General features: G+C 45.8%; 1 protein-coding gene across 19 annotated transcripts in view; it reads left to right on the top strand.

Moving 5' to 3' along the window:
- Window positions 1-21,078, top strand: part of Ripor2 (RHO family interacting cell polarization regulator 2) — a 223,866-nt gene that overhangs the window by 115,241 nt on the left and 87,547 nt on the right. For 6 of the 19 annotated variants that reach the window (XR_015640802.1, XR_015640808.1, XR_015640803.1 and 3 more), the window contains exon 1: window positions 13,454-13,715. The exons of 12 other annotated variants lie outside the window; for them this stretch is intronic. Coding sequence is in view for 3 of the 7 variants with exons in the window: in XM_087590617.1 (XP_087446743.1) it covers window positions 13,667-13,715 (49 nt within the window). In the remaining 4 variants the exon portion in view is untranslated. 19 annotated transcript variants of the gene reach the window in all.

Raw genomic sequence — 21,078 nt, 5'->3', positions numbered from 1 at the left:
AGCTACAGGGGAAGAAAATGCTGCTACTAAAAAGACAGAAAACTCTCTTGTTGGGAATTCAGATGTTCCAAGTGGTACCACAGCTGTGGGCAGCAAAGTAACAGCTCTTCAAAGCATTAGGAACGGAGTTACCATATGATCTGGGTACCCACCTCTGCATATAGAGGAATTGAAAGCAGGGTCTTGAGATGTTCGTGCATTTGTACTCATGAATAACTGTTATTCATGATGCCCAAAAGGTACAAAGCAGCTCAAGTATCCGTTGAGAGAAAATGGAGATACAAAGTGTAGTGTGTGCAGACAGTGGAATATTGACTGGTCTTCAAAAAGAATGAAGCCCTCGTGTGTATAAATCTTAAGGACATTATATTATGGAAAGTAAATCAATCTCAAGAAATTGATTCCACTTACATGATGAATTTACAGTCAAGTCCATTGAAACAATAAGTCAATAGTTTATCCCAGGGCTGGGATAAAAAGTGAATTATTAAAAGATATTGTAAAAGATATAAGATATATTAAAAGATATAAAAAGGATAAAAGGTGAATAATATTGTTTAAAAGGCTTACAGTTTTGGTTTTGCAAAGCAAAGGAGCTCTGGAGATTGGATACAGGACACTGAAAACAAACATACTAAATTATGCATTGAAAATTGTTTCGATGCTAATTGTGTGTGTGTGCCCCTGAGTGTATGTGCCACAGGAGGCTAGCAGAGGGTGTCAGGTCCCCTGAAAATAGAGTTACAGGCAGTTGTAAGCTTCCCAGCATGGCTATTGGAACCTCAACTCTGGTCTTCTGAAAGAACATCAAGTGTTCTTCACTTCTGGTCTGAGGTACTAAATGTTATATTATGCAAGTTTTACCACAACTATTTATGTATACATATATAGACATATGTGGATATATATGTCAGTATTTTGATATGTGTATACATATCAATATTTGAAAAGTTAGTTCAGAATTCTGTGCAGTCTTTCTCTTGAACCTCATAACTCTAACATGAGAGAACCAAATTTCCACAAAAGACAAACTTGATTCTAGGGAGCTGGCCCTGATCAAGGTAGACTCTAGCCAACAAAAGTTTAGAACGATATTATTCTTTCTTGTGTTACTGAAGTTTTAGGGTCAAAAATCCTGGGTCTGGCAACCTACCCTGCCAAGCCAGCCATGGTCAACAGTCCCTAATACATACAGAAACAAGTAAGAGCAAAAAAACAGAGAAACTTTGATATTGGAAGTAGGAACAAAGAGGCCTGGTGACCCTCGATCTGTCCTCAGAGGCACAGACATGGAGTTTCTGGTTAAATAGGAGTATAAACTGTTAGCAGTCCTGGTCAAGGGGGGTCCTGCTCTTCACTGACCCATCTTGTCTCAAACTCTATGTGTTTTGCAAGGTAGTTTAGGAAATTGTCAGAACTGTGTAAATTCTCTTCTTGAGAGGCAAGTTCCTCCTGTAGCTGACTGAGGTCAAGCCTTCAGCCTTTCCCTTCCCTCAGCATGGGATTCCTGGGACTGTCTTTTCAACAGCCCTATGGCTGAAGGGCGGGACACAAGTGTTTCTCTTTAGAACAACTTTGCTCTTGCCAGGACTTTTGCATGCGCAAGCTTTAGATAATGGGATTCCTTCTGTGAATTCCTGCCTAATTGGCAACAGGTGTGAAGATCTCTGCATAAATGTTTTGTGTTTAGCCCTCATGGAGGCTCCGGAAAAGAAGGACACCCATGGCAGATGTGGTCTCCTGAAGAGCTTAGGAACTATCCCTCCACCACTGAAAGACTGTCACTGGAAGGCTGCCATATGCTGGACTCAGTTCTATTCTAGCTCCTGGGATCCAGCAGTGACTACCATAAATTCCCAGGTCTGGTGAAGTCAGTGTTAGAGAGGAGAGACAGACAGGAAACGATGCAGAAATGCTCTATGTTGGGGTAGCGGGGGGGGGGGGGGGGTAGGGAGGAGAGACGTGTTGTTGACAAATGACGTGCAGGATTGGGAGGATCAGGCATGGCCGCCCAGGAGGGATTATCGGCTGACAAATGCCAGAAGCTTAGAGGAAGCCGAAGTCTGGCCCTGTGAATGTCTAAGGGAGAGTGGTCCAGGAATAGCAAAGAGGCCATTGTGTCTGCAGCACAGTGGGAATGACAGAGAGAAGCAGATGAGATCCAAGAACTTGGAGCTTGAAAAGCCCCACTACTCGCAGAGCCCTAGAGAGTGTGTGAAGACTGGAGTTTTTACTTTGTATGAGATGGGGCTCATTGGCCTGTGTTCAGCTGAATGTCGTTATCTTACCTACCTTCTAGAAGGCATGTTCTGGCCGGTCCCTTGAGAGTAACGAAGTGTTCAGCATGTACCTCAGTCGGTGGAGTGCCATGTACTTCATGCAGGAAGCCCTGAGTGTCATAAACTTAGCATGGCAATACAGTTCTGTAATTGTAGCAATCGGGTGATGGAGACCAGAGAATCAGAAGTTTAAGGTCATCCTTGGCTACATAATGAGTTTTAGGTCAGCCTGGGACCTGGAACACACAGGCGCTGACAAAAAAAAGAAAAAGTAGAATACATTTTTGGCAAGCAACCAATTGGAACAGCATTAGAGGAATCCAGATGACAGCTGGTAGGAACTCTATGAGACCCTACTGTGCTAGAGCCAGGGATATGTGCAGGGATGAGCAGGCAAGAATGAGACTAATTTGGGCTTGAATATCTTGAAGGGTAACACTGAACTTTTTTTCTTGAGATGATGGTGGCTGTTGAGAGAGCTGGTGGGGGTGGGGAGAGCCAGTGTGGACTGAGGAGACCAGAGTCAGGTGTGGTCGGTCAAGCTTATAGAAATTGTGGATGGCTTTGGGAAGTCCTCTGAGTACTCAAAATAGTAGAGACTCAAGAAACGTTTGTTGAAATGTTAGCTGAAAAGCAGCATAAATATACATAAAATTATCCATAGGTCTAGCCCTAGTTTGTGGGCATTGAGGCTATAGAAATCTCTATAGACTGTTCCAGAAGACCAGGAGTTCAGTAATGCAATACAAACTGTTGGAAACTCTCCAGGGACAATCAGGGAAAGGCCAGGGAGAAAGGGCTAGAATGCCTTGTGCAGGTAATGGAGCTTTCACCAGCACATGGGAGAGCTTTGTATCACTGGGAGCTATGTACCATACGCCTGCTAATTGTAGAAATGTGCATGCAAACTGCCTCTGAACATGCTCTCAGTCTTTGAAGCTCCACATACCCAGGTCTAGTGCTTGGCCTTCGGCCCTTTGGGTCCAAGGCTTTACCTCACAGACTCTCTGCTGGAGGAGACCTACAGGGGTTATTGATTTATTCCTCCTCAAAAAAGCAAGCAGGTTGGAGGTCTTCCTATTCTTGAGTTCCCCTTTTTCTCTCCCCTAAGTCACACATCCATATAAGAGTCAAGAGGCAACAACCAGCTTACTCACTCTTGTTTCAACTCAAAACCCACATGCTGTTTTCACTTGCTTCTCTCTATTCTAATCTATCTGTAAGACAGTCCTCTGCAGCGGGACTTTGTGCTGGAGCGTGTTACTTTTTCAGTGCTGGGGATAAAACTGAGGACCTTAAGGGGAAGTCTAGCAAGTACTTTATCACCAAGCTATAGCCCCCTTCCTCTTTGTAGCCTGAAAAAAAAATTAAAAGAACCTATTACCATACCAGGAACTCCCCCAAATTCTGAAATAGACAGTCCAGTATTTTTCCATCACCAAGCACTTGAGTTGAATAATGTATCTAATGCTGGACAAAAGGTCAGTGCATTCTGGTTCCAGAAGAGGCCCATATGTCTGAGAATCAGATCTGCACCTCCAGGACACCAGACCTTCAGCTGTGTGAGTTGAATTCCTCTGTAAATTCGGCATCCAAGGCCGAGAGGTTGACTATTTAGAACCTGCCAAGGGCTGGATCCTTATTCTAGTTTATCATCATCTGCGTGCAGGGAGCAAACTGGAGCAGGTGTTCACATTCATCTTTCTCAAGTAGCCTCTTGAGGCTCTTAGGAACAGAGTCCACAAAAGAGGCTGAAATAGAGCCTTCCATCCCCAGCCTCAGCCTTGCCAGAAGACAGCTGTTTCGGCCTCTCCCTGCTGCCTAATGAAAATAGTTCAGTAGGAGATACTTGCTACAGGATTGCTGGCAGAAGCCACTTTCTTTGGATTTCCTTAATGTCATTGGCTTTATTACCACTGCTGTGAAATTTTCAGCTCTAACAGCTCAAGCATGAATGACCTATTTTGAACGTGACAGCCATTGCACTTCAGCTGCGTGAATAATTTATGAGCTGAGAGAGCCCCGCCATCGCTCTGATATTACAGCACTCTCCTTTGCCTGGCTAATTATGAAGGGCAATGATGTTCTGTCCTGTTGTCACAGCTCCTATGTGAAGCCACCAGGGACTTGTGTGTGAGCAACGAAGGGAAGAGGGGAACTGGGCCAGGGCCTCTTCGCCCCCACTACTAACCAAAGAGTTCTCCTAAGGGGATAGATTTCCACCTGAGCCTCTGCAAAGTGAAACTGTGCAGAGCCCTTGGGATGGATTTGATATCCAGCATCCTGATTTTTGCATCATATGTGTATTAGCTGGGAGAATTGTGAGCTATGAAAGGGACCCAGGAAGGAAAGAGATGCTAGATTGTGGATCTAGTTAGGATTGTTAATGGTTCCAATCCTCCAGGACAAGAGCAAACAGCTGAGTTCAGAGGTTCACTTCCCCATGAGAATGGAGGCACAGACAGGGGAGGGGAGCCTCAGTAGGCTCTTCCCTGTGTTTTAAGCCATTTTGAGGTACTTCTAGCTCTCTCCAGCTGTGCTTGAGTAGTGCCAACTCCCTTAACCTACATGTGACCAAATAAAAATCACACTTCTAAGTAGGATCCATGAAGACAGGGAAGCTTCGCGGCTAGAGGTAAGGGTCTCCTCATTAGGCGCCTGCCCCTCTCATTCCTCCAGAAACCACCTCTGGAGTTAAAGGGCTCAAATTCAGGAATTAGAAAGGACCTGGCCTTCGGGAGACCTCTGCCAAGCTGGAAAAGGGATTTAACTAGACTACAAGGAACAAAAACCCTGACCTGAAGTGGAAAAGAAAAGTCCATTTAGAGCAAAGGTCCACCTGTCCAAGAAATATTTGAAATATGAAGGATTAGAGAAGAGATTTTAAAGAGTTAAAGTAACAAGTATTTCTTTTTTATTGATCTCAGACCAAAGTACTCAGAGAAGGTCATCCAGTAATCATTTTGGTCCCTAATCTCTTGGAGCCAGCCTTACTCTGCAGAGGCTTGAGGGACTGGATTAACTGGTTATTCTTCCTACAGCGTCAAATAACCCACAGAATTGGGGGGAGGGAAGCTTTGTATCAGTTTAAATGCATGGCTGACAGGCAAATCCTATCTCTTATCAGTCCGATTTTTTCTTTGGCGCTCCTTATCTATGCTGACTTCCCATAGTCCTCGGAAATCTCTTTCAGCTGATTCCAGACACTTTGCTCGGCCTTGCGCTGAGCTCCACCGACCTAGGCTGCTCTGTGCTAGTGGTGAGGCTCTCTGTTTCCCACACTCACATACATGTCTGTGATGGCGGTGGACGATGGTGCCTCGTCAGCTGCTAACATAGGCTTGAGGTTGTTCAGGCTTTCCAAGTACTGGATAGGCTGGCGCAGGATATGCCATCTCAGCATCCACAGCCATGGGATTATTTGTGTGCACCACCACACTGAGCTTCTTTCCAAGGGTTCCTCGGACTGAACTCCGTTCCTCATGCCTTTGGAACAAGTACACTACCAGCTGAGCCATCCAGCCAACCCAGTAGGTAATTCTTAATGAGTATCCACCAGGAAGGCCAACATTTGGAATGATCGGAAGTTTCATTTAATAAAGAGATGAATCACAGAGGTAGGGAGGGTACAGGTGTTTAGGAACCGGCAACAGCACAACCAAGCAACTGCTGGAGTGAAGGAGCAAAGGAGATAGAGGACACTCTCCACCGGGTGGGAGGAGGTTACCCTCTATAAAGGGACACAGCCAGCTCAAGATGACCTTATGAGGAAGAGTCTGGAATTCATACCTTGAAGGAGGCCATTCACAATGAGCCCCAGGGCAGAGACAGGAGCAGGAAGAAGAGACTAAGCAGGAAGTGGCCAAACCGAAAGCCTGGACTAACAGCACGCATCTGGGAGCACTAAATGCATCACCTTGGAGAGACTTAAAGATAGTTATCCTTTTACCCTGCCTCCGGTGGCTGGATAAAAGGAAGGGACTTATTAAGATGTAAAAGTTTATTTCTAACCTTAAAAAAAAGGTGCCCCCCCCATGACCTAGTTCTTAGCACTCTCCTTTCAGATACCAATGGTTTCCAACCTCTTACCAGCAATTTGAAATGTTGTATACCCATTTTGTTGTGTCCTAACACTTTCCAGTTAAAAGTATATTCTTCACTTTGTACCTCTTGGGATTCAGAACCGAAAAGGATTGTCCATTTCACACACTGCCAAAATCTTTGTCAGTCTCCCTGGCTGGTTCTGAAAATGAAATCTGAGGACCCTTGAGGCTTATCAAAGCTCTTTCAAGTTCTGCACACCTCAATGCAGAATGTGTGTGTGTGTGTGTGTGTGTGTGTGTGTGTGCATGTTGTGTGCATGCGTGTTCTCTCCAGAGCATGCACGTATGAAGGCCAGAGGTTACTATCAACTTTATTCCTCGGTTACTCTCCTTAATTTTAAGACTTGGCCTCTCACTAACATGTCGCTCAGTGCTTCAGTTAGACTAGCTGGCCAGTGAGTCCCACGATCCACCTGTCTGTGTCTCCCAGGCACTGGGGTTACAGAGGTGTGCTGCCACATCTGGATCTTACACATGTGTTGGAATCCAAATTCACTTCCTCGAGTTTGCATAGCAAGCATTTATTCACTGAGTCACCTACAATAGCCCCTATCTAGTTGTTTATTTTTGAGATAGCCCTGGCTAGCTGGAAACACCAGTCTGATCTCAAACTTATAGAAATCCACCTGCCTTGCCCAGGATCCTGTGTGCTGAGAGAGCTGCCCATGGTTGGCTTCCGTGTTATGAAAAAGCAGAAAATGGTCTAATGAGCTTGGAACCATTATGTTGTAATTTTTTTTTAATGTTAAAGCACTCTCTTAGAAAGTAGAGAAGGATGGATCAAGATTATTACAGAAAAAGATAAGAAATAAGTTTCTGAAGAGGAAATGTGTGTACCCGAAGCACATTTCTCCCCAGTTCAGTTGTTTGTGCCTCTGAAGCCTTCCAGTCACTCAGTGCAGAAGTTAGACCCATTGATGGCTTAAGGTGATTCGCCTGAACTCATTGGCCTGACTTCAGTACCTTTGAGCAACTTGTTTCTGGGACATACTAAAAAGACAACAGAGTTGACCAAGAACGTTCCCATTGCAAAAGCAAATTCGTGTGACAATGGGAAGGAAATGCCTGAGATGTCTGCTTCTTTGAGGACCTTATCAGAGGCACCAGACATGCACAGGAGGCTCCCTGAAGTTGCATTAGTGATGAGCACTTCCACAGGAGCTGCTCAGTGCCGGTAATGCTGGCTTAAGGGGCTCTTGGGGGCGGGAGGAGGTGGCAGAAGCCAGCAGGGAAGCACATGCTCACCCACCTTACTGAGCTGATTGACTCCCTGTCCTCTAGACACATTAATACGAAGTGTGTTTCACTGTTCGGGGCACAAAGCCTGGCTTCTGATGCACAGCTTATTGATAGTGAGAAGTGTGCTCGCCAGCTCTCCCAGAAGGCAGGGATGTGCATGGGTCTGTGTTCAGAGGACAGAGGACCTATAAAAAAGACCAATGTCATTATGGAAATGGGGCTGGAACAGGGCTTTCGAAACCAGGGGTGATTTTGAGATAAACCTCAATGGTAGGAGAAATAGTGATAAATAGAGAGAATCAGTTAAGAATTTCTAGGCAGTGGGTTGGGCTGAGCAAAACAACAGTAAAAGAAAAAAGAAAAAAGGGAAGTGTGGTGACCTGGCTATCCAAACCCTTCATATGACAGATGACACGGAGGCTGAGACTGGCCAAGTTCCTCCTCAGCAGCATGGAGTCAGAACTCAAGTCTCTCAACTTCAAATGGAGGCTCCTTCTAGACTGTCTTCTGCCTGTGAGGGTGACAGCAAAGTGGGGATGCAGATGGGAAGGCTTCTGAAACCACAGTCCCGATGCCTCATGAGATGTGTGATGAAGGAGTTCAAGAGTCTTGGAACCAAAGTCAGGCATGGCGTACATCTTATTCTCAGCACTCAGAAGCCAAAGGCAGAATGATTTCTGAGTTCAAGGCCAGCCTATTCTATGAATCGAGTTCTAGGACAGTCAGTGAAAGCCTGTCTCAAATTAAAAAAAAAAACAAACCAAAACAAACAAACAAACAAACAAAAAACAAAAGGAAATTTAAAAAGTCTCAGACCCACAGCTAGGATTGTAGCTTGCCTAGCTAGTATGTTTGCCTAGCATTCACGAAGTCCTGTGTTCAACCACCAGCACTGTGCACGCCTGTAGTTCTAGCACTCAAGAGATAAAAGCAGGAGGATCCCAACTTCAAGGTCATGTTTGGGTATTTTGGAAATTCACGGCCAACTTGGACTACTTGAGTGAGAACCTATCTCAGGTAAAGTAAAAATCTCAAAACCAGCCACATTTCAGGCTGTGCAAGAGCCAAGCACCGGGACAGCCGAATGTCCCTAAAGGAGGGTCACGTGATTAGAGAAAGGTCTTCAACATGAGGTCATGAACTCTGCTCCTCTTGTGTACGTGAGGCATCCCAGGTAGGAAGGAAGCCTAGATCTCAGGCTAGATCTGGTCACGTCTCCAGGACCTGTGAAGAGGAGAAGGCAGATACACAGGAGGAGAAGCACAAGATACACAGAGAAATTAAACACAAGGTAGCCACAGCAGAGTCTCTGACAGAGCCCGACAAGAGCCTCGGCTTCTCTTGGCAAGGCCAGGCATTCCTCCGGCATATGCTGAGTTCCAAGTTACATAGCTGGAGTTCTAAATTGGGAAGTCAAATCAGCTTTGGATGCTTTTCTTGTTTCTTCTGATGATGTATTTACTAGACTTTATCAGGCTCACAGAGCTGATTCTGTTAGCCAAACATCGAGTTAAACATGATCCAGGAGGAGAATGACATAGCCTGGCTGTTTTGGAAAGAGAAACTGGTCAGTATTGCTGAAATTAAAACACAGTTTCATGCTACTGAAAATAAAGCCGTTCCCATAGCACCCAGAGCACTTCCTCTTTCCTAGGCACCCCTCACTTACTCGTCTCTAGGACCACCTGCCCACGCAGGTCGAGTAACTGCAGCAGCCTTCCCTAGCCCTCACCCAACCATTCGCCGGTAGTGTCTGCCAGTTTTATTTGTGAGTATTCTTGATGAAGAATGACATGAGGGGATGGGCTTAACTGTGTTTTAAGGAACCATTCTTTTCATTTCAAGACAACAAGTTTTTATTTAAGGAATTTTGTATGTCACTCTTCCACAGCCTATCAAGGTCACTTAGCTCCTTCCAAGTGGAATTCAACATTTCAAGACAGCCCTGTTCTGAAAGAACCGACGTTTAATCCAGGCAGGCAGTCAGCCCACATTTCTCTAATTTGAGCTTCTTTTATTTCCACTTCAGTGAAGAACACATCCATGACTTTAGGGCTCTCCATCTGAGATAAGAGAGGCACCCATGACAGTGCAAAGTGGTGACAGTATTGATGACAACGTTCCTACTTTGAATGTGAGGCCCAGAGTTGAAGATGCGAGTCTTATTATAAATGGACGTTCGTTTGTCTTGCTTTATTTACCAGTGTAGCTTTGGCACAATCTACATATCAATCTGGGTGCAATACCATAGGAGCAAGTGTAGTCTAGATCGCTTCATGTTAAGAGAAGTGAAGTGTCAGAAACTGAGAGGGCAGATCATTTATCCTAAAGTGGACCATAAAGCAAATTGCTTCAGGAGCTGTTCTCTTCTGCTGGCGTGAGGAAATGCAACTGTCTCCTAGTAAGGAGGTTCCCATAGCATCCCTGCCGCCATGAACAGAACAGATCTGTGCTTCATCATCAAGAATGCTTTCAGTGGATATAAATGCTCCACTCAGTGAAGCTTAGGGAATATAAGAATTCTGCTTAAGGAGCAGTAAATAGCACCATAAGAGAAAGCAGGAATAAGGAGAAATCCACCCTTCAGGAATGGGGACTCTGGAGGCCTCAGCAGAGACAGTGGGTGGGGATGCCCGCTAGAGAGCTTTGGACTGAGATACCTGGCTTCTGGTGTGTGCTCTTAATTTGGTTGCCCTGTTGGACAAATCACTTAACTTCTGCTGCACATGACTGACAGGGCCCCATCAGAATTGCATTCTGTCTCTTTAGACCTATGATGCCTCGTCCATAATTCATGCTCTTACCCGCTGTCTGGGGATGGTTTGTGCTAGGACCTGTGGGGGCTACAAGGTCACTCAGGACAGACCCCAGTCCAAAGAGGAAACTGACCTGTGTTCAGGATCCACCCTTCCATCATCTACATGCTACTAGCTCCCTGCCTGGGGAGCCAGCTCAAAGAGGCACCTAGCTCAACCCACTTCCTACTTATTTGCAATTTCAGTTCTGCCCCAGGTTGAGGAGTTGAACATCCCCAAGGTAAAGCTAAACACATGGGGATCCCCATCATGTAGTATTCACTCCTTTGTCTCTCTTTCCAGAGTACAGGAAATGCAACACTGTTTGGAACAATCAGACATCACCCAGTACCTGCAATATTATTCAAGGTAGAAGGTTCTAAGCACTTTGAGACCAAGCTGTTAGGAAGTACAGAGTGAGAGGACAGGAAAGGAACAAGGGGCCCGAGGGAAGGGATATAACCAGGGGCTTTATAATTGAGTGTGCATGAATGGCCGCTGCTATTTGGACATGGCAAGGGCTCTTTTGTTGGAGGTAAGCCAGGTTGACAAGGGAAATAAAATGATTGAAGAAGCAGAGACTGTTTCAGAATGCAGAGTTATCCGTCTTCCATCTCATAGGCCTGGGACACAATGTGTAAGGCAGAAATGGTCCCTGCCTGGTGAGCTCACAGATTAGTGACAGAGACAGGCAAGAATGGTCAGTGCTCAGAAGACAAGTGGGGACGAAAAGGGCCACTGGGACACAGATTTACTAAAGATGCCAGTGGCCAGTGGTTACCAGGAAACGTCTGCGAAAATTTAAGGAACTGGAGAGAGGCCCTGGAGATAGCAGAGGATCTGTAAGGGCTGGCTCACCAGGATCTTGTCAGCCATGGTGCTGTGGTTATCTTTTTTATTGCAAGAACCAAATGCCTGACTCCATTTGAGGGGACACTGTCCATGTGTCAAGGAGGGCTGGTGGTGAGCGCCTCCTTACAGAACCCCAGCCCCTGAATGGAAGGTGCTGTCCATGTCTAAGGCAGGTCTTTCCACTCCAATTAACTTATCTAGAGAACCCTTTACAGACCGGTCCAAGGCCTACTGCCCAGGTGAGTTTAGATCCTACCAAACTGATGATGGCAATTAACCCTCACCAGCAGTGTGGACCTTGGGTTTTATTCTGTATTCCATATGGGGAACTGAAGCAGGATTTAAAGCTGCCACAGAAGGGTCACGTTGTGCTTTGACAGTGTCTTAAAAGGCCACTTTTAAACTATCACTGCCCAAGAAATCATCAACCTACGGCCATTTAAAAGACCACACAACATTAACCCACAATTTCCACTGTCAGGAATTCAGGTCCAGCTTCACCGTGTCCTCCAAAGAGTGGGTGCCATGAAGAATGCCTCCCCACAAAGCATGTCTATCTAAAGTCAATTGCGCTGGATCATTTTGGATGAGTTATGTTAACTCTCTTTAACCTTAGTTTGCTCGTCTATGAAGCAGAAATCAAAATACTGAAAGATTATATCCAGGTAAAGACAGTCTAATGTCCAGGCAATAAGAAGGTCACCATAGACTGTATGTTTAGTAACTGCATGTAAGGATTGATGCATTAGGGACTTGTGTGTTGAGCAGAACACCCATAAAGAAACATATAGAGAGCTTACCCTCCATGTGCTGTCACATCATATAGTTGACATTTTCCTCCTGGGAAGGAATGTCCAAATGGGAAGGTGGCATGCTTGATGGGAAGTGTGTTGAGTTGAGAGAAGGGCAACTCTGGAGAATGCAGTTGGAAAGGGCAGACTGTCAGAGCTCCTCGAAAGCCACCCTTCACGGCCCAGGTGAGAGATGTGTCCAGTGCTCCCTCTTGGGTGATCACTGAAGTCTTGCTGTATCCTTAGGTGGGGTATGATTCGGCCACTGTGTTTTCCAGATCTAATGATGTCCAGGTTTCCTGGTCTCCATAGACTTGTCTCAGCCTTTGTTGGCCGAGGTTTATACTTTTGACTCTAATGTCCTCACAAAGTGACTAAATCTCAGTTTGGGATGTGATGGATGAATTTGTGGACAAGTTATGTTAACTCTCTTTTATCTTAGTTTTAATTTTACACATTATATACACAATTGTATGAATAAGATGGTTTCACAGATGAGGGAACTGAGACCTGGAAGATTGTCTCCCTAAGGTGGACACAGAGTCCACTCTTTGGCTCCAGGTCCTTAGAACACCCCATCTCATACTCTTCACTCACACAAAGGTTTGGGTTTGTTTGTTTGTTTGTTTGTTTTTGTTTGTTTGTTTTAATTGAAGCCAACGTCTCATATAATAGCCTAGTTACCAATGCTGACCTGGGATTTACTATGTATAACCCAGGCTAGCATCGAACTTACAACAGTTTTCCTGTCTTAGCCTCTTGAGTGCCACCACACTCAGCTTTAAAAGGTCCTTTTTATGGAATGTTTTTGTCTGTCAGACCCACTTACATTTTAAAGCTTTATGTATAATTCAAATTCACACAAGAAGAGGGGTTCAAAGGCAAACAAAAGTCCTTGTTTCTCCCTGTCATAGTGAGACCTCTGTGGAAACAAGCCCTTGGGTGCTTGTACACAGAGGCCCTCTCCAACCCGGCTTTTCAGCATAACTCCTGCCTTGAGCCTTGAACTTCACTCCCAAGCACTGCACTCAGCCCTCCCCCACCTCATCATTTGCAATGCATTGTCCTTTTTTTTTTTTTTTTTTTTTTTTTTTTGAGATCCCAAAGGGCTGGCAGCACAGGCACTCTTGTCTCAGCTGAAATCTCTAATGCTCACTGTCCGCTGGTCTCACTCAGCTCCCCTGCGGCGGAGTCCTTCTAAGCTGCGCCACAGGCTAGTGTCCCAGAGCCTGGCGTGCAGGCAGACGACCAGCTGGAAGCAAGCACCCAAGCACAGCCTGAAGGAGTCGGGCTGAAGGGACCATCAAGCAGCTGTCTCCACCCGCCCTCCACCCCCCCCCCCCGCACCGGTGACGCGCCAGCCCCCGCGTGCGCGCCTCCCCACCTCCCTCTCCGCTGCCGCGCTCGCTCCGCGCTCTGCCACCCGCGCGTCCGCTGGCCCCGCAACTTCACCCGGCGCGGCGGCAGCTGGTGCGACGCCCGAGCGCTGGGGCCACGACTGTCACCCGTGGCCCTTTCCCTGTTGGTTGGGAGGAACGAGCACCGGCTGTCCGCGGAGCCGGAGGTGCACCGCAGCCAGGGGCGGTGCGTGGGTGTCGAGGTGGTACATGCCACCCGGTACTAAGCGTCTCCGGGCACTAGGAGCGTTCTCGGCAGGTAGGTGCATGCGCCTCTTACAGACATTCTCTGTGTCTGATTTTGGTTTTCACTGGCTTGAGGTGGGTGTATGGAGGAGTGTCCCTGGGTTTGAATGAGCCTGGCATATTAAGAACCCTTGGGTGTCCGGGCTTCCTCGGTCCTCGCGAATCCGGGAAGCCTGATGCAGGCTGGGACGAGAAGGGAAGTTGCTAAGGGAGAGGGGCCATGCACTTAGTGCAGGCAGGCCGAAAGGATGTCCCGCACGGTGGAAGGACGGATTAAGAAGGTTAGAGAAGCCTGTGGCACTATCTAGGGTTGGGGCTTGTCAGGGACGGGGATCACCTGAGAGGTAGGAGACGGAGACCCGAATGTGAGCGTCCGCGGGTGGGATCCTGGGTGAACCTTGGCTACTGAAAGACTTCCGGGCACCCAGCAGCGATGGGTGATCCAGCTTAGAGGAAGGATCGCAATTTTCAAGGGCTTCGTGTGCCTCCAGACTGAGCAATTGAGCTTGGCTGGGACCCAGCTGCTCCAAATTGGCCACGTGAAAACGGTGAGAATAGGGAAGAGGGCAAGCCAGAGGAAATGTGTTGCTTTTGATGCCAACCTATGTTTGGAATGACTTGGGTACGGGGTCACACTTGGGGACACTCCAGTCCTAGCAGGTGTCTGTGGTATTGAACGCGCTGGAGAAGGCCGATTTCTGTAATTCTCCTGCCTCAGGCTATTTATTACCTCATAGCTCCCTCCCACATATTCGTGGGTAGGGATACAGACCCGCTGTAGAAGAGGGCAGGCGTTGGAGTTCGCGAGGCAGAGCCATTCAGGTGTGAGAATGACAGAACTGTGGACAGTCACAGCTTCTGAGTGAGAAAACAAGACAAAAATCCTAGAGAAGCTGAAGGTGTGGGGTTTTGTTTTGTTTTGTTTTGGTTTTGGTTTTTGGTATTTTTTTGTTGTTGTTGTTGTTGTTGTTGTTGTTTTGGAGTGGGGGTAGGGCAAAGTGGGATCCACAGCCCATGGGCTCTGGTCTAGGGAACACCTATATGTTGCATGAGTGACGTGAAGAAATGTCAACACTTCAGCGGGAGAAACAATATGATTGTCTTACACAGACACACACACACACACACACACACACACACACACACACACACACACACCAGGCTGTCTTTCCTCCCAGCTCCCCTTGCAAATATGAGCACCCGCCCATTGTTTCCTGACACAGTCATTTCTTCCTTTTTTGTTTTGTTGTTTTTGATGTTGAATGGTTGGTTGGATGATTGGTTTGGTTTTGTTTTGGGAAAGCGATTTGGGTCAGCTTTGCCTCACTCCTCCTTCCACCCTCACCCCAGTATTCCTACTAGCCTACTTCTCTTAGAGCAGGCTCTGAGAGTCCCATTCATAAGGTTTAGCTCCACCAGAGCCTTCTCTCTGCTGTTACAGCAAGAGAGGTCAGGGCACAACTCCTGCAAAGAACCAGCACTCAATCTAGCCTCCCGCAATTAACTGTAAAGTAGGCCCCCTCCCTCTGTGGAAATAAGTCTGTGTGTGTGTGTGTGTGTGTGTGTGTGTGTGCTCAGTCCAGCCTTCAACATCAGAACTGCCTTCTGATGTCCCAAGAGTAGAGATACAGCCACAAGGTGGCCTTTGCCCTAGAAGTTAGTACATTTGCCCATCCAAAAGCTGACTGCACCCAACCATCTGAAAAAGAACATTGGAGAATCTGTTTAGTCAAAACATAGCGCGTGTGTTGTTTTTCCAAAAGCCCCCTGATGGGTGTTGTTGCTCTCTTCCCCTGACACTCTGATGTGAGATGTTTTCACTGTGAATATTTTGTCCTCAACATAAATACAGAGAATGCCAAGGCAGAGAGAGGGAAGGCTGGAAGCACGGTCAGACGACTTGCCTGGAAGGCTGATTACCAGAGCACAGGTTCCCTAAATGGCTCCTTTCCTTTTGTTAATTACAAAGTAGAACTATTTCCAGCACAGAAGGGACTTGACCCCTCTCAGGGGTGAAGTGTCCCAAGTAGATGAGGAGGAGGCTTTTATGCTTTTTGTTTGGATCTTGGGAACAACACCTATGTGTGTCGAGGCTCTGGAATGGGGTCCTCACAGGTGTGCGGACTACATCTTCTTTCACTAACAAGAAACTGCCCCACATTATCAACCACATGTCTCCTTCTAAATGTAACCAAACCACTTCTGTTATTCTCTTTGTCCCTCCCTCCCTCCCTTCCTGCCTCTCCCCCATTCTGTGTGCTGTTTGAATGTATATATGTGCGAGTACATAGGAGCTCCCATGCTCATGTATGTTCAGGTGTCTTCTTCTGTCAGTCTTCACCTTATTATTTAAGACAATCTCACTGAACCTGGAGCTCACCAATTCAGTAAGATTAACTGGCCAGAGAGCTCTTCCTGCTGTCATGGCCCTAAGATTACAGGTATGCACTACCATGCCTAGCATTTTCCATGGGTCCTGGGCATCAAATTCAGGTCCCCATGCTGTGTGACAAGTACTTTACTGAACGAGCCATCTCCCCAGACCCTCTTGTTACATTTTGAGCTCATTTTATTATACCCCACTTCTGTTAAGAGGTCCCAAATAGAGAAGGGCAGCTGTAGAGAGGACAACAGAGCCTTCAGAGTTCATGGCTAATGGTCAGAGCTTTCTTACAATGGTCCTTTGGCTTAAAGATTTTGTAAACAAGCACTTTATTTTAGCATCCATGCATTCAAGGGCTGGAAAAAATTAAAATGCAGTTTTATTTTTATTCTGAAAAGAAGCAACAAGTCTGAAAACAGCCTCTTGCTTTCCTTGAGAGGAAGTAGGAGTGGAAGTGAAAGTCATTTAATCTGCACAATGGGTGATTCGCAGGCAATGCAGACTCTGCTTTCCATCCAGGCTTCCTGTGCCTGGTTCTGAGCAGGGGCTTCATGCTTGCAAACAGCTCTTTTATCAGGGCTACTCTCATCTACCAGGAAAAGCTCCTGGGTCTGGGGGTCGGGGGTGGGGTTGTATTGCTTGTGTTTGAGGCCATTCAGCCAGAAAAGAATACCAACTGAAATCAGACAATGGGTCAAGGGAGTTGGGGGAGGCTTGGGGGAGGAGCTACAGATAGGCAAGTAATTGGAATGGTGTCTCCCATCAGTCCTCATGTAAACACCCCACAATGGGACAAATGGGGAGATGTGTTCAGAAGGGAAAGGATTGTGAAGCTGCACCTCTGTATCCCAGAGGAGCCCTGCTATGATCTTCATTCCTCTAAGCTATCATATTGCATTCAGTGTTTCTAGACATCATCCTCCCTGTGAAAACCCCCACTGTTATAAGCATGGGAGCCTTCATGGACATGGGAGTCTTCTTGGGGACTCCACAGAACAGTCCATTCCATCTCTTGAGTGAACTAATTCAGAAAAACCCACGATTTTGGTCGTTCTTGTGTACCTCCCCTCTGAAGCCACAGGCTTCCTCTCTGGGCTAACGGTCTAGGTCTTTGTTTGGTTGATTTGGTCAAGTAAGCTTATCCCTTGCAGACTTAGGTTGGAAATAATAGATGTTTTTCTGAGCGTGCCAGCTATCTAGTCAGGATTCGCTCCTCATAGGTCCTTGAGGGATTTCCTCCTTCTAAGGAAACCCAGCCGGCCATGAAGAGAGGAAGCTGGTCCAGTTTATTTTATTATTCTTTGTTTATACTATACCTACCGATGGCTGGGTAGGAGGCGATGAATGCTTTTATGTTCATTAACACTAATGAAAAAGGAAATTGGAATTTTTTTCACAGTGAAAGAAAATGAGATGCAGTATGTCTATGTTGTCTTCCATAAGACCAACTTGAGTTCCTAGTCAGAGCAAGAAGCAAGCCTTAAACAAAGGGAATGGTTTATCGAAATCTTTTAGAACAGTATACAAATTTTACACTATTCTAAAATACATGTAAAACTTAATCACCCAATCATTTTTAATTGCTAAGTGGATTTTTAATGTCCGTGGTTAAATAATGTAGGGTAATACTACTTTTTCTTTTTCTTCTGCTTATGCATGTGTTCCCTGAGCAAGTTCTTGGGATCTTTGCCAGAGTGAGATTTCTCCTTCATAGAAAAAGAATAAATTTTAAATTATAACTTCCAGGAAGTGCAATCCAGCAGAGAAGAAGGAAGAAAGCAACCGGGTGACTACGTAGCTTGGATAGTTCTTTCTGTGTGTTAGTCAGTTCTTTGTCATAATAGCAAAGTACCTGACACAGGGTGCTTAGGAAGTAAGGAGAGACTTACGTATTTAGCTCATTGTTTGGACGGTATTATAGAGGCCTGGTGAGGTCTACCTCTTGAGTGTGTCACCTCATGTCAGGTAATTATTTATTTATTTATTTATTTTTGGTTCTTTTTTTCGGAGCTGGGGACCGAACCCAGGGCCTTGCGCTTCCTAGGCAAGCGCTCTACCACTGAGCTAACCCCAACCCCATGTCAGGTAATTATTAAATGAGTGAGTATTAAGCAAACAAAGACATCTTAAGCCAGAGGACAGGGAGAGACTAGAATCCCATATTCCCTTCAGAGAGTATATTCCCAGTTAATCTAGGGATCAATTCCACCACTTTCCAATACATCCACTGTGTAACTCTTAGAGGACATAGAACTACTCAAAGCATAGCGCTGCCTTTGTACTTGCTGTTGTAAGATCGTTGTTGATACCAAACACACACCTTCACTCAGAAGCATTTGGGGTTTAGGCAAAGAGCTAAGGTAGGTCAGAAAAAGCTATGCCTTTTTAGGAGAGATGAATGGAAGGGGAAAGAGAAACTACCAGATAAAAAGGACCAGTGGGCTGGCTCCTTGAGGGCTCAAAGGGGCTGTTTGGCTTCTTCCTGTGCCCTTGTGATTTGTGCCTAGCCAAGAGAAGACATCAACTACTTATCAACAACTTGTAAACCTGAAATTAAGAGCAGGAACCTAAAAGAAGACAGTGAGGATCAAGGCAGTGAGAAGGGAAGCCTGGCCGGGAAGGTCACCCAGGAAGGTCGCCTAGAAACAGAAATGAAATAAGCTGTTATTGATTACAGTGGTGTTAGAGAAAGATTGGCCATAGCCACACTACAAAGTGCCTTAAATATAGCCAGACAGTATCTTTTAACAGTTTCTTGTGTTTGTGCTTCCCTTTGGGCTTAATGTTACTGGCTTTCCCTTGTAGCCCTGGAAGAGTTCTCTTCCTTCACAAGCTGATTGTTCTGAGAGGAATCTAAAAAACAATGACTACATTCTCCTCAGCTTGTCCGTGTAGTGCTTCTCCCTTCAGGAGGCAAGGGCAGAAGGAGACAGAGCAATTGGGATCAATCCACAGTCCAGGACAGATTCCTGGATCTAGACCAACTCCCAAGAGATTATTCCTCACTTGGCATTTAATTTCTTTGCTCTTTGCAACTCATGAAGTTCAAGAATAACCTTGACCTTAACCGTTTCCCTTCTAACACTGGGGGCCCTGCTGACAGACAAGCTCAAGGCTTGATCCTTGAATGGCAAAACCACACCATACTATTAGTTCATAAGGTAATATTAGCCATGTGGATATGATCCATGGTCTCCATTAGCTGGATCTAACTTAAAATTGTCTTAGTGAGGCTTCCTTCTTGGGAGCAACTGGGGCTTGGAAAAGAAAGGGAGAGGTGGATCTCAGGTGACAGACAGCACACAGGGGATCCAGCACTCACCAAGGTTCAGTTGCAGAGAGGAGAATCCAATCAGCAGAAAGGACAGAAAGTCAAGATGGCTTGCAAAATTATACACTACACTGAAGAAGGCTAAGCAAACACACACAGGTTACACTTTGTAAACCACATTTGTAACTGAACTATAAATGTCCCTACTGTCTGGTTTAGTATCAAGAAGCTGCCTGATGATCTGAGAAGCTATTGGCATGGCCAGGAAACAACTACCAGGAAGCTATTGCAGGAAAAACCAAATACTTAGTATGGTGGCTGGACCAGGATATCTCTCTCTCTCTCTCTCTCTCTCTCTCTCTCTCTCTCTCTCTCTCTCTCACTCACTCACTCAGGATGTCCATGCCAAATCTCTGGGACCTAAAAATCTGATGTCTTTTATGACAAAAGAGACTTTGCCCATATGATTAAGTCAAGAATTTAGCAATATCCTGAATTACCTACCACCTGCTCCCAGTCTAGTTAATTCAGTCTTTAAACACAAAGGAAACAGATGGCTCTCTGAAAGGACCATCAGAGCCACAAAAAGTTTTCACCTTTGAAGTTGAGGGACAGAGATCTGGGAGAAGGAATGCTGAAGTTAGAAGAGATGAGGAAACAGGTTTTCCTAAATAGGCTCCAGAAAGAAACATGGGTTGCCAGTGTCTTGATTTGTATCTAGGAAGGCCTATTTTGGGTCTCAGTCCACTAGAGCTATACGCTCATAAGTGTGTGCTGGTGTTTGATATAATTAGCTTTATGGTCATTCATTAAAATGGTCATAGAAAAACAGCATTTTCAACCTCCCACTCACATCTGCCTTCCAAGCTCACAAGAGTCTGATGGAGGCTCCTCCTCATTGAGGGTGGGATGGATCTAGCTGTAGAGGATTCTGGGAAATGGTATTTCAGTACAGGGAGGCACCCTAAAGGCTGAGGGCAGTAGCCAATATGCTATTGAGTGCCAAGCAAGCATAACCCCTGTAGCTGCTGCGGGAAGTCGTGAGGCTTTTGAGAGAAAATATGAAAATATGTCCAACATCCTCACTGTCCTTCTGTGAGGATGGTAGCATTTGGCAGAACAGAAGTGGGTGCCTGAGTTTTTAGGTAGTTTAACAAATGTTGCTAAGTCATGAAGATACAACAGAGAGAGGGGAGGAAGGAGGCTTCAAATAGCTGCCCACTTCAGCTTGGTAGAAGTTATTGTCCAGAGAGTGAGCACATTGCACATAAACATCATTATTAGAGCCAAGTGCTGACTTACTGCTGTTCTACCCTGAGCCACACACTGCAGATGGCCTCAGCCTACAGCCTTCCCTGTATGATCTTCCTCCAAGGGAGACTAAGATACCACTCTGATGGAGATGTGAAGATCTGTGTCTGTTCCTTCAAAGCATGTCAGTTGTTGTTACTGTTGTTGTCAACATTGTCATCATCATCATTATCATCATTGTTGCTGTCTGATGCCTCACTGAGTAGGGTAGCCCAGGGTAGCCTAGAACTTGTTCAAAGCCTTGAACTTGAACTCACAATCATCCAGGACAACAGGAATATACTGTCATGCCTAGTCTAAGAATATATCTTCTAAGCCCAGATACCAAAATGTAATTTTTGTTTGGTTGTTTCTTGACAGAGTATCTTACTATTTAACCCAGACTGGCCTTGAGCTTACAATGTAGCCTGG

The sequence above is a fragment of the Rattus norvegicus genome, chromosome 17 (assembly GCF_021556685.1).
Source record: "Rattus norvegicus strain SHRSP/BbbUtx chromosome 17, alternate assembly SHRSP_T2T, whole genome shotgun sequence".
In the NCBI taxonomy this organism is placed as follows: domain Eukaryota; kingdom Metazoa; phylum Chordata; class Mammalia; order Rodentia; family Muridae; genus Rattus; species Rattus norvegicus.
This window is presented reverse-complemented; position numbering and strand designations above follow the sequence as displayed.